Source organism: Eptesicus fuscus, chromosome 18 (genome assembly GCF_027574615.1).
Source record: "Eptesicus fuscus isolate TK198812 chromosome 18, DD_ASM_mEF_20220401, whole genome shotgun sequence".
Lineage (NCBI taxonomy): Eukaryota > Metazoa > Chordata > Mammalia > Chiroptera > Vespertilionidae > Eptesicus > Eptesicus fuscus.
The window spans coordinates 954,864-969,561 of NC_072490.1; the positions used below are offsets into that span (position 1 = coordinate 954,864).

General features: G+C 62.7%; 1 protein-coding gene and 1 non-coding gene across 2 annotated transcripts; both read left to right on the plus strand.

Annotated features, from left to right (window-relative positions):
* The first annotated feature begins 3,024 nt into the window (after positions 1-3,024).
* Positions 3,025-10,912, plus strand: FBXW12 (F-box and WD repeat domain containing 12). Its single transcript, XM_054708003.1, has 10 exons — positions 3,025-3,114; positions 3,644-3,681; positions 3,820-3,971; positions 4,904-5,019; positions 5,604-5,813; positions 8,089-8,247; positions 9,176-9,383; positions 10,012-10,190; positions 10,259-10,392; positions 10,775-10,912. Exons 1-10 carry the CDS (start codon positions 3,025-3,027, stop codon positions 10,872-10,874), a joined length of 1,386 nt encoding a protein of 461 aa, XP_054563978.1. The 3' UTR covers positions 10,875-10,912.
* Positions 10,488-10,566, plus strand: TRNAR-GCG (transfer RNA arginine (anticodon GCG)). Its single transcript has one exon. It is a non-coding gene; the product is annotated as a tRNA-Arg (tRNA).
* Positions 10,913-14,698: the final 3,786 nt, after the last annotated feature.

Consider the following 14,698-nt stretch of genomic DNA (forward strand, 5'->3'; position numbering starts at 1 on the left):
GCAAGGCCTGTGCCGAGGACCTAAGTCCGCGTCCGGGAGGGGAGACGCCCTGACGCACAGTCCTGTCCCTCCTCACAGACCGCCCCCCCCCCGCACCCACACACAGGGAGACGCAGTGAACAAGGCCGTCTCCCACCAACGTCCGAGGGTCCCCAACGCGGAGGGAAAAGCCACGTGACTCCTGCGGGCAGTTGGCCGACACGAGGACGCTGGCCCAGGCACGGTCACCGGGCAGAAGGCCCCTCGTCCCTAGGGTGACCCCCCCCAGCACATCGCTGGCCAGGGGTGTGAACCCTGACCTTTCCTCCCTGGAGGTAACATGGAGGCCTCAGTGTGTTCCAGCTCCAGGCCCAGAGAAGCGGCCAGACCAGACGGGTGACGGGGCTGCCTCGGGCGCGGCCTCGACCAGTGACCCTGTCCTGGCGCCGACGGCAGTGGAGACTGTGGCCCTGACAGAGCTGACCTGGGAGCTGACGCATGTTCTACTGAGACCCGCCCCCGAGATTCCCACCTGAGCGGGCGGGGGAGAGAGACACAGAGAGAGAGACAGAGACAGAGACAGAGAGAGAGAGACAGAGAGACACCCTCAGCACAAGGGCGCCAGCGTGGGCCTCCCCCGGGGAGCGTGCCTGGGCCGTTCCCTCCCCCGCCCCCCTCTTCCCTCTGAGGGACCCGGAGACTTGGGACCCGGGGAGCAGTGGGCAGCCGCAGCCCCTCCTGGCTGAGCCCTGACCGGCCTCAGGGCCCCTTTTCTCCGGCTTCTCAGTGAGCCCGGCAGCCGGGCCCACAGCCTCTGGCTCGGAGCCCCCGCCTCCCACCCCCTCTTCCTTAAATAAGCCCCGTTTTCTTGTCACCGTCCAAGAGGGCAAGGTCGCTGTGGGCACACGGCCGCCTTAGCCTGCATTTCAGGGGACGCCACGAGCACAGCCCTCCCCCGCGGAGGCAGGGCCCTCTTCCTGCGGCATCAGCACCGCCAGGTGAGGGGTCTCCCAGCGCCCCCTCCCCCACCCCGGGACGGAGGACGGGGACCCCAGCCATGGCCGTGCCCTCCGGGCGCCAGAGGGTGTGACCACCGGTTGCCACACGGCTCATTCTTCACGCCCCTGCGGGGGGGCGACCAGGTGTTCACTGGTTTTGTAGAAGCGGAAAAGAAATTTCTCTCTTTTTTAAAAAATTACACTTTATTTTTTAATCCCCAACCGAGGACATTTCCCATTGATTTTAGAGAGATTGGAAGAGAGAGGGAAGGGGAGGAGCCTGCAACCCAGGAACGTGCCCTTGACCAGAACTGAGCCCGGAGCCCTTCGGTCCACAGGCCGACGCTCCAGCCACTGAGCCGAACTGGCCAGGGTGTTCGTACTTCACAGAGATGCCCCGGTCCTTTGGGGAAATATCCCCGAGTCTTACAGCTGGTATCAGACTTAGAGCTTCTAAAACTTTTTTTGGGGGCCTCTTCAAGGAGGTCTGGCTCTTTTTAAAAATATATATATTTTATTGATTTTTTACAGAGAGGAAGGGAGAGGGACAGAGAGCTAGAAGCATCGGTGCGAGAGAATCATCGATCAGCTGCCTCCTCCACACCCCCTACTGGGGATGTGCCCGCAACCAAGGCACATGCCCCCGACCGGAATCGAACCCGGGACCCTTCAGTCCGCAGGCTGATTTTCAACAGGGAAAACGAAGCCTGAGCTTCCTTCCCACCGGCCCCGCATCGGGCCGGAGCGCCCGGCGTGCACCAGGGTCGCCGCAGGGCCGGCCCCCAGGGCCTCGCGCTGCCCATCGGCCCAGCGCGTCCGCCCACCCTCCCTCCGCTGTGGGTAATCCAATTTCTGTTTGCAAAACAAGCCTGGCCTGGATTCCCGTGAGTCAGGCAGATCCCTGTCACCAGAGAAATCACAGCCCATCGAGGGAGGGAGACGAGAACAGACACCAACACGTGGGCTTAATCCACTTACACCTCATCGCAGGCTCTCGGGGACGAGAGCAAACCCAGGAGCCGGGGAGCCGAACCGCCGGGAGTGTTACTTTAGGACAGTGGTCGGCAAACTCATCAGTCAACAGAGCCAAATATCAGCAGTACAACGATTGGAATCTCTTCTGAGAGCCAAATTTTTTAAACTTCTTCTAACGCCACTTCTTCAACATAGACTCGCCCAGGCCGTGGTATTTTGTGGAAGAGCCACACTCAAGGGGCCAAAGAGCCGCATGTGGCTCGAGAGCCGCAGTTTGCCGACCACAGCTTTAGGGAAAACTGGGTGTGAAGAGAGTGGGTGGGCGGGGCGGGGAGTGTGTGGGGGAAGGGACGGGGGCTCCAGGAGAAGAGGGGGGTCACCAGCAACGAGAAATCTGGGCAACGGAGCAAGAGGGTGAATGTCAGTGACGTGGGCGACTCCTGGGACACAGAATGCACGTGGCGGGACCAGAGAGAATTCTGCGTAAACACGTCAGGTCTGAGCTGCCTTCAAGCCTCAAAGTACAGATGTTCGGAAGAGAACAGGTCAGCCCGGCCGGCGTGGCTCCGTGGCTGAGCGTCGACCTGTGAACCAGGAGGTCACGGTGCGATTCCGGTCAGGGCACAGGCCCGGGTTGCGGGCTCCATCCCCAGTGGGGGGCGTGCAGGAGGCAGCCGATCGGTGATTCTCTCTCATCATGGATGTTTCTCTCTCCCTTCCTCTCTGAAATGAATAAAACATATATTTTTTAAAAGTGGCACCTTTCTTTAAAAAAATAAATGAATAAAATAACAAGGATTCAAGCAAAAGGTGGCGTGGCGGCGGCCGCCGTCCCTGGGAACGCAGCGTCCATTGCGAGCAGCGGGTGGGGGCCGGCAGCCAGAGCGCGCCCTCAGCAGGTGGAGCGGAGGCTCGGCCGGCGCACCTGCAGCCCGTTCCCTCCAGCTCCGCCCGACGGCAGGTGGCACCCTTCCGGGCGCAGCGGCCTTAAATGCAGGGCGGCCTGCGGAGGGCGAGGGAGCCGGCCGCGCTCGGCCACGAGATGGAGGTGGCGATGGAGATGGAGGTGGAGATGGCGGTGCCGCTGCCTGAGGTACCCATGCTGCACGTCTTCTCCTTCCTGGACGCCGCCAGCTTGCTGCGGGCGGGCCAGGTGAGCAAGGTGAGCGCCCCCCCCCCCCCCCCCCCCCCCCCGCGCTCCGTCTGCCTTCTTGGAGCCGGCACCGGACCCCTCCCCTTGCTCTCAGGCCTCGGGACCTTGGCGCCCCCGCGTCACCCCCACGCGGCCTTCACTGCCCCTAAGGTGACCGCGTTCGGGCCGGCACGCCCACCGTGTCCGTGGGAGTCGGGGGTCTGGCCACTCTGGTGCCCGTTAGCGGACAGCAGGCGGCACGTGGCCGTCGGGCCAGTGTCCCTCACCCTCGGGGCCGTTCTGTTCCATGAACGTGACAACGGGGCCCGGAGTCGTGCTGACGGGCGGCTCTCGGAGCCCCACGTCCGGCCCAGGCAGCCCCCGCGTCTCCCAGGAGGGCCCCGCCCCGCAGCGGCCGCTCTGCCGGACCACGGCCGTGGGCCCCGCCGGGCGGCTGGGGGAGCGGTGCTGCCGCGTGCGCCTCGCTCCCAGGACAAGATGGTGACGGAGCGCCACGTTGGGGTGCCAGTTGCCTGCTTCTCCCCCTTCTCTCCCCAAGTACTGGAGCAAGATGGCGGACGACGAGCACCTGTGGAGGCACGGCCAGGGGACGGGGAGGGGAGGAGGGGGGCAGGGGAGGCGGCAGGTGCCCTGGGTGGGAGCGGAGGCCCGGGGGGGCTGGGCAGAGGCGGGCCGGGGGCCGGGGCGGCCGCCTGACGGGCTGTGACTTCCCAGGAGCCTGTGTCGGAGCCGATGGCGCGGCCCCTGGGAGGCCCCGCAGGTGCCCGCGTGGAAGCAGCTCTTCCTGGCCCAGGCCCGGCGTGAGCTCCGCATGGCGCGGGCCCGGCCGCAGGACTTCTCCTACAGGGAGGCCACGGGCAGCCTCGGTGCGGGACCGGCCCGCGGTTCGCTGTGGAGGAAACGACCGGTTTGGGTTGTGTGTGCGCAAGCGTGTCTGTGCTCGTGTATGTGTGCGCATGCACAGCGCGTGTGTATGTGCTCGCGTGTGTGTGTGTGTGTGTGCGTGTGCATGCACAACGCATGTGTATGTGCTCATGTGTGTGTGCGTGTGCATGCACAGCGCGTGTGTATGTGCTCATGCGTGTGTGTGTGCGTGTGTGTGTGTGTGCGCGTGTGTGTGCTCATTCAGCGAAGAGAAAGGGAAGGAAGGCATAACGGGACTGAGCTGCTGTGATGATAAGCACTGGCCCCTGCCTGGCCGCGTCCCTGTCCCGTCCCCGTCCCCTGTGCCCTGTCCCCCGTCCCGTCCCCGTCCCCTGTGCCCTGTCCCCCGTCCCGTCCTCTGTGCTGCCTGGGGGAGCCAGCATGATCTCTGCACAACATAAAGCCGGCCCGTGACTCCCTTTCCCAAAGGCTTCCCGTCCCTCCTCGAACACACGTTTTAAAGGACAAGAAACATTTATTATTTATTTTTATTGATCTCAGAGAGGAAGGGGGAGAGAGAAACATCAGTGATGAGAATCATGGATCAGCTGCCTCCTGCTGGCCCCATGCTGGGGACGGAGCCTGCATCCCCGGGCCTGTGCCCTGACCGGGACCCTTCAGTCCGCAGGCTGACGCTCTATCCACGAGCCACACCGGCGAGGATCCGGTGCAATTCTTTTCAATCCCCATTTTATAGCTGTGGAAACTGAGGTTAACGAGGAAAAGCAAATGGGCCACCTCTCCCCAGGGGCCGGGTGTGAGTGACGCGGAGCCGTTTCCGTCCTGTCCTCCGTGAAGGTGGCAGGAAGCTCTCCGTCCTCAGCGGGGCGTTCCTCGCGCGTCTGGGCCCAGCACGGCCTGTGTTGCCTTCCAGGAATCCTGGGGCCGTTGGCGTACCTCTCAGGAAGTGGCCCCTCCCTGACGGGTCAGAAGTCCATCCTCTGCTCGGTGTCCTCCCGGCGCATGCTCTACGCCTGGGATGTGCAGGAGGTGAGTCCGGCCTCGAGCACCCGGGTCGCGCCCTGTGGCCACCCCGTCCCACGGGCGAGGACGTGCGGGGAGGGAGGGGCCCTCGATTGGCCACAGAAACAGCTTCCCACCAGGTCTTCTGGTCAGCAACGTGTGACCCTTCGCTTAAACTAGAGCCCACGGAACCTCACCTCTCACTTTTCCCACCCGCCCCTGAGGACGTGTTTCCCATGGATTTTGGGTGTTTTTAGAGAGTGGAAGGGAGCGAACGGAAGGGGGAGAGAGAGGAACATCCATGAGAGAGAGACATGGACGGGTTGCCTCCTGCATGAGCTCTGACCAGGGCCCGGGCCGGGGAGGAGCCTGCACCGAGGTGTGTGCCCTTGACCGGATCCCGCCCGGGACCCTTCAGTCTGCAGGCCGACGCTCCACCCACTGAGCCACGCCGGGCGGGGCTTCCTCACTCCTCCTGTTCGTGGCCCTCCCGTGGCGGCGATGGAGCAGACCTTCCTTAGCTCTGTTCCTGCAAAAGAGACGCCTGGTCAGGAGGAAGCGTCCAAGTCGGCGGGGAGACCGCGCCCCCTGACCCACGCGCCCCCTCCCAGGGCTCCATGATCTGGTCCAGCCCCGCCCAGCGGGCCGCCATCAAGTACCTGGCCACCCTGCCCCAGAGGTCGCTGGCGTTCACCGTGGACCAGGAGAAGGCCGTCAAGGTGTGGAACTGCCGGGACGCCGAGCCCCTGGCCACGCGCAGCATGCCCAAGCGCTGCTTCTCCTTGGAGCCCGTCCTCACGGACGACAGCCCCGTCCTCATGGTGAGCGAGCCCCGCGTCGGGAGGGCCTGGGCAGGGGCTGGGCCCCATGACGGCCGCCTCCCAACCTGCCTTCTTTTTATTTATTTTATATTTTGAGACGAAACCCTTATCAGATACCAGAGGCCCTCGCAGCCCCGGCTTCGTCCGGAAGGACATCCGGAAGGTCGTTGGGCTGTCCGGTCTAATTAGCATATTATGCTTCCATTATCATTACTATAGAGAATGTTGGCAAATACGTCTCCCTCGCAGCGGGCTCTCTCGTTAATGCTGATGTTTCTCTTGCTGTGCAGCAGCTTTTTATTTCGATGTCGCCCCGTTCCTTTCTCCTTCGTCTCCATTGCCCCAGGAGCTGTGTCGGTGAAGATGTTGCTGAGACATAGTCTGCTATTGTGCTGCCCGTGGATTCCTCTAAGATGTTTATGGTTTTCTGTCTTACACTGAAGTCCTTCAGCCGTTTTGCGTTTGTTTTGTGTGTGGTGTGAGTTGGTGGTCTAGTTTCATTGTGTTGCACCAGTTTTCCCAGCACCATTTACTGAAGAGACGTCTTGACTCCGCTGTGCGCTCTTGCCTCCTGTGTCAAATATGAATTGGGCCTAGTGGCTTGGGTCGATTTCTGGGTCCTCTGGTCTGTGCATTTGGTCTATGTGTCTGCTCTTGGGCCAGTACCAGGCAGTTGTGAGAACCGTGGCTTTGAAATAGAGCTTGATATCTGGTATTGTGATCCCTCCAACTTCATTCTTCTTTCTCAGGATTGCTGTGGCTATTCAGGGTCTCTTTTTATTCCATATGGATTTTTGGAGAGTTTATTCTAGGTCTGTGAAATATGCTATTGGTATTTTATTTATTTTTTATTTTTTTTTCAAATATATTTTATTGATTTTTTTACAGAGAGGAAAGGAGAGGGATAGAGAGTTAGAAACATCGATGAGAGAGAAACATCGATCAGCTGCCTCCTGCACACCCCCCGCTGGGGATGTGCCCGCAACCAAGGCACATGCCCTTGACTGGAATTGAACCTGGGACCCTTCAGTCCTCAGGCCGACGCTCTATCCACTGAGCCAAACCAGTCAGGGCGTGCTATTGGTATTTTAATGGGGATTGCATTGAATCTTTTTTTAAAATATTTTTTATTGATTTCAGAGAGGAAGGGAGAAGGGGGGAGAGAGAGAGCGCTAAACATTAATGATGAGAGAGAATCATTGATCGGCTGCCTCTTGCACACCCCACACTAGGGATCAAGCTTATAACCTGGGCCTGTGTCCTGACTGGGAATCGAACCGTGACCTCCTGGTTCACAGGTTGATGCTCAACCCCTGAGCCACGCTGGCTGGGCTGTTCCTGTAAATCCTCACCTGAGGATATTTTCCCATTGACGTTTTTTAGAGAGAGCGGAAGGGGAAGGGAGAGATCGATGGGAGAGAGACACGGCAATGGGCTGCCTCCTGCACGCACTCCAACCAGGGCCGGGAACCTGCCACCGAGGTCCGTGCCCTTGACTGGACTTGAACCCGGGAGCCTTCAGGCCGTGGGCCGACGCTCTATCCACTGAGCCACACCGGCCGGGGCTCCCTGTCCTCCTGGGCGTCTCTGTTCTCCCGCCTCGAGCCGCAGCTCCGGTGCGTGCGGCCCCCTTGGCCTTGTCTGTCCCTCAGGCACGCCCTCAGCCATTCCTCCGGACACGGAGCCCGCCCGGGATGCCTTCCTCTCTCGTTTCTTCTTCGGCGTGTCTATCGCGGAGGACGTGCGCGTGGACAGGCGCCCTGGAGGGAGAGGCGGGGTTTGGGGGGCGCTGGGGAAAGAGCAGAGGGTCGCTGTGCGAGGGAGTCACCAGCCTGGTGCTCGGGCTCAGGACATCGTGGTCCTTGGGATCATCCCCGCGACCCCGCGACCCCACGACCCCGCGACCCCGCGGGGCAGGCTGCCAGAGGAGTGGTCTCCACCCTGTGACTGAAGAGATGGTGGCCCCGCCCTGGCCGGTGCTGCTCAGTGGGTAGAGCATCGGCCTGCAGACGGAAGGGTCCCGGGTTCGATTCTGGTCAGGGCACGTGCCCGGTTGTGTGCTCGATCCCCAGTGTGGGGCGTGCAGGAGGCAGCCGATCTATGATTCTCTCTCCTCATTGATGTTTCTCTCTCTCTCCCCCTTTCCCTTCTTCTCTGAAATCAATAAAAATATTTTTTTAAAAAGAAAGACATGGTGGCCCCGCCCCCGCCGCCAGGCTGCCCCCGGGCTCTAGGTTCCCGCCCGTGACGAGGGGCGGGCGTGCCCTGCTTGCAGGTGGGCGACTCGGAAGGGGACATCCACACGCTGACGGTGCCCCAGCTGGACAGCGTGTCCCTCGTCCATGCGTTCAACTACACTGTGGACCACCTGCACTGCTCGCCCAACAGGAAGTGGGTCTTCGCCGGCGGGACTCACCCGCACATGATGCCAAAGGTAGGCCGCCCTGTGCTCGGCCTCGGCCTCGGCCTCGGGAGGGTCAGGGCGAGGGGGCGAGGCAGGAAGGTCACGGGCCCGGAGCTCAGCGAGGACGGGCGGGCCGCCCCCTCAAGGCCACGGCGCACGCGGCCTCCATTCCTGGAGCCGAGCCGCTGTCCTTGGGCGCAGCAGCCGTTCACAGAGACGGATGCTTGTGAGTGACCATGGGCGCCGGGGCCTGAGTCCGCCAAGAGGAGGAGGAGGAGGGAGGTGACCAGGAAGGAGGGCCTGGCCCTGGCCGGTTGGCTCCGTGGATAGAGCCCTGGCATGTGCCCTTGACCAGCGTCGAACCCGGAACCTTTGGCCCGCAGGCCGATGCTGTCTCCACTGAACCACAGCGGCCGGGCGAGCAGGCCTGTGTGCAGGGGCCTGGGCACGGGGAGCAGGGGGCTCAGGGAGGCGCGGCGGGCGGATCAGCCCCTGGCCCGTCTCCGTCTCCGAGGAGGAGCACCTCCCGCCCCCTGATGTTTCTCTCTCTCTCTCCCCCAGTGCGGCCACACGGCTTTGGAAGCCACGGGCAGCTGCGGGGAGGGGCGCTGGGGACTCTGTGTGTGACCTTGGGCCTGAGGGCAGGACAGGAAGACAGTGAGTGACTGACGACGACAGACTTCCTGCGACTCAGTGGAGAGGAAGGGAGAGAGAGAGAAACACCCGTGAGAGAGAGAATTGTGGGTCAGCTGCCTCCTGCACGCCCCCCACTGGGGTGGGGCCCGCAGCCCTGGCATGTGCCCTGACCGAATCGAACCCGGGACCCTTCAGTCCGAAGGCCGAGGCTCTAGCCCCCGGGCCCGGCAGCTGGGCGCACAGGGGAAGGTGTGGAGGAGGGTTTCCTGGCGCGGCCTCTGCGCGGAGACGCGGCAGCCCCTGCGCCCTGCTCTCCCCACAGGTGTTCTCCGCCGAGGGCCTGCTCCGGCCCGGGGACGGCGCCCCGCTCTGTGCCTCCCTCCCGTCCGCGTTTTGCAGCCAGGCCTGCTGGGCCCTGAGGTGCGCCAACAGGGTGACGATGATGTTCCGGAGAGCCTTGTTCCGAAGGACCGGGTTCAGCACCTTTGACCTGGCCGCCAGGAGCCCTGCGGGCGGGACCGTGGTGGAAGGTGCGCCGGAGGGCGCCGGCTCCGTGGGCGGGGCCTGTCTGATTCGTTTTTATTTTTAAAATATATTGTTATTGCCCTGACCGGTGTGGCTCAGTGGATAGAGCGTCAGGCCTGCGGACTGAAGGGTCCCAGGTTCGATTCCGGCCAAGGGCATGTACCTTGGTTGCGGGCACATCCCCAGTGGGGGGTGTGCAGGAGGCAGCTGATCGATGTTTCTCTCTCATCGATGTTTCTAACTCTCTATCCCTCTCCCTTCCTCTCTGTAAAAAATCAATAAAATATATTTAAAAATTAAATTATATTATAGTAAAAAAAATAATATATATATATATATTAGTTATTGATTTCGGAGATGAAGGGAGAAGGAGAGAGAGAAATCAAGGATGAGAGGGAATCATGGATCAGCTGCCCCTGCAGGCCCCCCAACTGGGGATCGAGCCCCCAACCCGGGCCTGTGCCCTGACCATGAGTCAGACCGGGACCTCCTGGCTCCTAGGTCGCCGCTCAGCCCCTGAGCCGGGCGGGCGGGCGGGAGGGAGTCTGTCTCCTCGTTCGGGGTGAGGATGCGGTTCTGACCACACGGCCCGGAGTCTGCCTGGTCTCGAGTGCGCCTTTCCCCCGAAAACAGCGCACCAGGTTGCGAGCTTCATGCTGCCGGACGGGATGGAGAGCCCGTTCCGGATGGGGGTCCGGGACGGCACCACGATCGTCTTCAACAGCGGCTGCCACCTGTTCCTCTTCTCCATCCACGGCGGCCTGCTGCAGCGGTTCGACCACCACCAGGACGCCATCTGCCACCTGTGGATGGTGCGTGCGCCCTCCTCCTGCCGCGCGCAGGCTCCGACGGGCGCCGCTCACCCGGCTCTCCTCCGCAGGACTCGCTCCACGTCCTCACCGCGTCCATGGACAACTACCTGCACCTGTACGCGTGGCAGGAGGGCGGCTGCGGCTCGCGCCTCCGGAGCTGCTGTCACCTGGAGCAGAGGCGGGCCGACCCCACGCCCAGCTGGTGAGCCCTGCTTTGCGCCGACGCCTCCTCGCGGCTCCCAGTGTCTAGTTCAGCAAAGGGATCCTAGGGTCTAACTCTAAACAAAGAGATCCTTTGCCCTGGCCAGTGTGGCTCAGTGGAGAGAGCATTGGCCTGCGGACTCAAAGGTCCCGGGTTCGATTCCTGGTCAGGGCTCATGCCCAGTTGAGGGCTCGATCTCCAGTGGGGGATGTGCAGGAGGCAGCCGATCAATGGTTCTTTCTCATCGTTGATGTTGCTCTCTCCCTCTCCCTCTCCCTCTCCCTCTCCCTCCCTCTCCCTTTCTCTCTGAAATCAATAAATTTTAAAAAGAAAACAAAAACCCCACAATAGACCTCCGGCCCCTCCCGTGCTTCCTTTGCAGCTACTACTCCATGGCGCTCTGCGACAGCGCCAGCGTGGTGTGCGTGGTGTCCCGGAGCCGCGAGGCCAGCGTCCTGGTGATGTATTCTCTGACCCCGTGACCCGGCGGCGCGTGCGGTGCGCCGGGCACCGACTTCCCTCCTCGCCGCAGTAAAGAGAGTTCTGTTTGCAAACCCAGGTGATCATTTCGGTGATATTCGAGAAATCGGCCGTGATGGACCCGTCACGCATCAGACACCGTGCCAGGCACACAGGTCACACGCTCGGACGACGGAGGGCGAGAAACGTCCCCTTCGCCGCGCATCGGGGGAGGGGAAACACCGAGACCTGCGGGACGTGGGCGGCCACACACAGGCACGTTCCGGACAATTCCCCGGGCGCACCTCCTGGGGGAAGGGGCGTTAGGTTGAGGCTGGTTCAGAGGGAAGGCGCCTGCGTCCGCTCGTCAGCGTTCTAGCCTGCGAGCAACCAAGCGGCATCCTGGGACACTGAAGCCACAGGAGGTGCGCTGGGAAAGCAGACGTTTTAAAAATGTAAATATTTTTATTGATTTGAGAGAGGAAGGGAGAGGGAGAGGGAGAGAAACAGCCACGATGAGAGAGAATCACTGATTGGCTGCCTCCTGCACGCCCCCCACTGGGGGTCGAGCCCACAACCCGGGCATGTGCCCTTGACCGGAATCGAACCCGGGACCCTTCAGTCCACAGGCTGATGCTCTATCCACTGAGCCACACCAGCCAGGGCGAAAAATACAGAGGTTGATATCGACATGTAGCTAGAAGAGACTCGGCATACACGCGGGAATAAAAACGCCCCAAAGGACGGAGAAATACAGAATACATCACAGGCTCAAGCACGGAGCGTCCCCACGGGAATGGGTCTGAGAAAGGGCTGGCCCCCGCCTGTGGCTCGAGCTCAGGATCCTGAGTCCTGGGAGCGAGCGACTCCCAGCAAATCAAGCCTAGAACCCGGGGTCAACTCCCTGACTTTGGGGCGGGGAGGGCGGGAGGAGAGATGGGCTGGGGGTGGGAGAGGGTGCTATAGTGGAAATGTCTCTCCACGGAGTCTCCAAAGGCGTGTGGGTGTCTGAGGTGAGGGCCTCCCGTCCCCTCTCTGTGGGGAGCGGTGCCCAGGGGCGAGGGAAGGAAAGCCCTGGAGGGCCCGGGGGGAGGGGGAGAGGCAGGAAGGTCACCGGCCCGGAGCTCAGCGAGGACGGGCGGGCCGCCCCCTCAAGGCCACGGCGCACGCGGCCTCCATTCCTGGAGCCGAGCCGCTGTCCTTGGGCGCAGCAGCCGTTCACAGAGACGGACGCTTGTGAGTGACCATGGGCGCCGGGGCCTGAGTCCGCCAAGAGGAGGAGGAGGAGGGAGGTGACCAGGAAGGAGGGCCTGGCCCTGGCCGGTTGGCTCCACCTGGGGCTCGAACCCGCGACCCGGGCATGTGCCCTGAGCAGGAATCGCTCCTGGACTTTCTGGTTGACACTCGACCACTGAGCCACGCTGGCTGGGCTGCACATAAATGTTTGTAGCAACTTTATTCATAAATGCTTTAGTCTTTTTTAGAATTCTAATGTGAAATTATTTTATATCTTTTTTTCACCTTTCCTCCTCTACTTGCTTTTTTAGTTAAAAACACTTAAAATATTCTTATTGATTTCAGACAGGAAGGGAGAGAAACAGCAGTGATGAGAGAGAATCGCTGATTGGCCGCCTCCTGCACGTCCCCCCTGGGGATGAGCCCGCGGCCTGGGCATTGCCCTTGGCCGGAATCGAACCCGGGACCCTGGTCAGCAGGCCGACGCTCTGTCCACAGGAACTGGCCGGGCTCGTTACCATTTCGCCATGTTCTATGGGGGCCCAGAGGTGTCGGTGCGAACCCTCTCCTCGCTCCACCTGCTGTTACACTGCGTCCTGCGTGTGGGCAGTGACAGGGCCCCCTGAAAGGTGCTCAGGGACCCCCGGCTCCTGGGGAGACGGTCCCCAGGCGGCCAGTGCCAAGGCCAGGCCCCAGCCCGGGTCTTCCCTCCGGCCGAGCTCCTGCACCCCCAGCACCCCGCCCACGCAGCAAGCACAGGTGCACGCACCTGCACACACACCTATGCACACACACCTATGCACACACACATGCACACATACATATGCACACACACCTATGCACACACACCTGTACACACCTATGCACACACCTGCACACACACATGCACACACACCTATGCACACACACCTGTACACACATATGCACACAGACCACACGCGCTGTGATCCAGGCAGCGGCGGAAGTGCCCTCTCCACCGGGTGGGGTGGGGGTGGGGGCGGGAGTGCGTGCACACATCTCGGTGTGCAGGGAACTAGGGTGCACAGTGCAGCCGGCGCGGGGCTCCCGCACCCCGGAGCTCTGCGCCCGCCCTGCTCCGCCCGGTTCTCCTGAGCCGCAGCGGCCGGTACTGAGCGCGCTCCTCGCCTGCAGCTGCGTCTCCTTTGCCCGCTCAGCATCCCACGCGCCCAGGGGGCCGGGCAGCACCTCCCGAGGGCACCAGGGTCAGGAGCCCGCGGCCTGGGGTGACTCTCTGGGCATCAGGCCCCCTGGCCGCCGGTCCCCCCCCCCCCCCCCCCCGTCTGCCCTCCGGCTTCCAGGTGTGGCTGGTCCCACCCGGGGGGCTGCGGGGGCGGGGAGGGAGGAGGAGTGGGGGGCAGGGCAAGTCCTCCCCAGCCCCTCCCTGCGGAGGGCGAGGGCCGGGGCAGGGGCAGCCCGACCTGCGGTGTCAGCCCGCCGGTCGGACCCACACAGGGTGGCTCAGCCACAGGCCACGCGGCCGGCCTCCTCCCCTGGGGCCGCCAGGCACGGAGGCAGAAACCAGACCCGGGGTGCAGCCTCCCGCCTCCAGGCTGGCTCCCGGCCCAGATCCGGCGATAGACGGGTCAGGGGGCCGATACCGGGCTCCCTGAGCTCCGGGCAGGTTTGCCCCACCAGCCCCTGCCCCCGGGGCCCCCACGGCCCCCACAGTCATCATCAGCCTCCTGCTGGGAACCCCCGTCTGCTTCCTGAAGAGCCGCCTCCCCCGTCTCCTGAGCCTCTCACGGCCCAACCAGAACGGGGAGGCCAGGGAGCAGCACCCACAAGCCCCAGCGCGACCGGGTTCCAACCTTTTGGTTTCATGTGGTCAATGCCTGGCTGCGGCCAGAAGGTGGCGGTAGGCTGCTACCCGCCTCGCCTGGGACCGGTCCGGATCTGCACTTTCCAGCCGGGCAGTCCAAAGGCTGGTCAACCCCCAAGTGACCATCAAGAAACACATTCCCTGCAAACACCACCGTGAGCTCGTCTCGGGCTGCTGGTGGAGTTTGGAATCGGACCACCATCGTCCTTCGTTAGACAGAACACGTTCGCCTGGCCGGGTTGCTCAGTGGGTAGCGCGTCGGCCTGCGGACCGAAGGGTCTCTGGTTTGATTCCGGTCAAGGGCACAGGCCTGGGCTGCAGGCTCCTCCCCGGCCCAGGCCCTGGTGGGGGCTTGTGCAGGAGGAACCAATCGATGTTTCTCTGTGTCTTTCCCTCTTCCTTCCACTCTCTCAAAAAACCAATGGAGAAATAATCCTCGGGTGAGGATTAAACAAAACAAGACACTTTAGAAGGGAGACCCTCCAGGCCTCATCAGGCAGCGGGGCCTGGGCGAGGGGAGAGGCAGAGAGCCAGGGGGAGAGCCCTGTGTCCCTGAGGGCCCTGGGCGGCCTCCTGCCGAGGCCAAGGGTGGCCCCAGTCAAGGGGCACCAAGCCCGCCCTGCAGACCCAGGAAGGCGCCCGGAGCCACCTCCAGCGACCAGTCAGGACGCCCACGCAGGACGCCTTCGTGCAGGAGACAGCGTGCTCGGAAGACACCCCAGGACCCAGGAGCCCCTTACACCCCCAGGCGGGGGGAGGGAGTGGGGAGCA

What these genes read in the sequence shown, in the direction of transcription:
- FBXW12 (XM_054708003.1), top strand. Translation starts at nt 3,025, where the DNA reads ATGGCGGTGCCGCTGCCTGAGGTACCCATGCTGCACGTCTTCTCCTTC. An exon ending in ACGCCTGGGATGTGCAGGAG is followed by an intron (nt 5,020 to 5,603) that starts GTGAGTCCGGCC and finishes GCCCCCTCCCAG; the next exon opens with GGCTCCATGATCTGGTCCAG. An exon ending in ACGACAGCCCCGTCCTCATG is followed by an intron (nt 5,814 to 8,088) that starts GTGAGCGAGCCC and finishes CCCTGCTTGCAG; the next exon opens with GTGGGCGACTCGGAAGGGGA.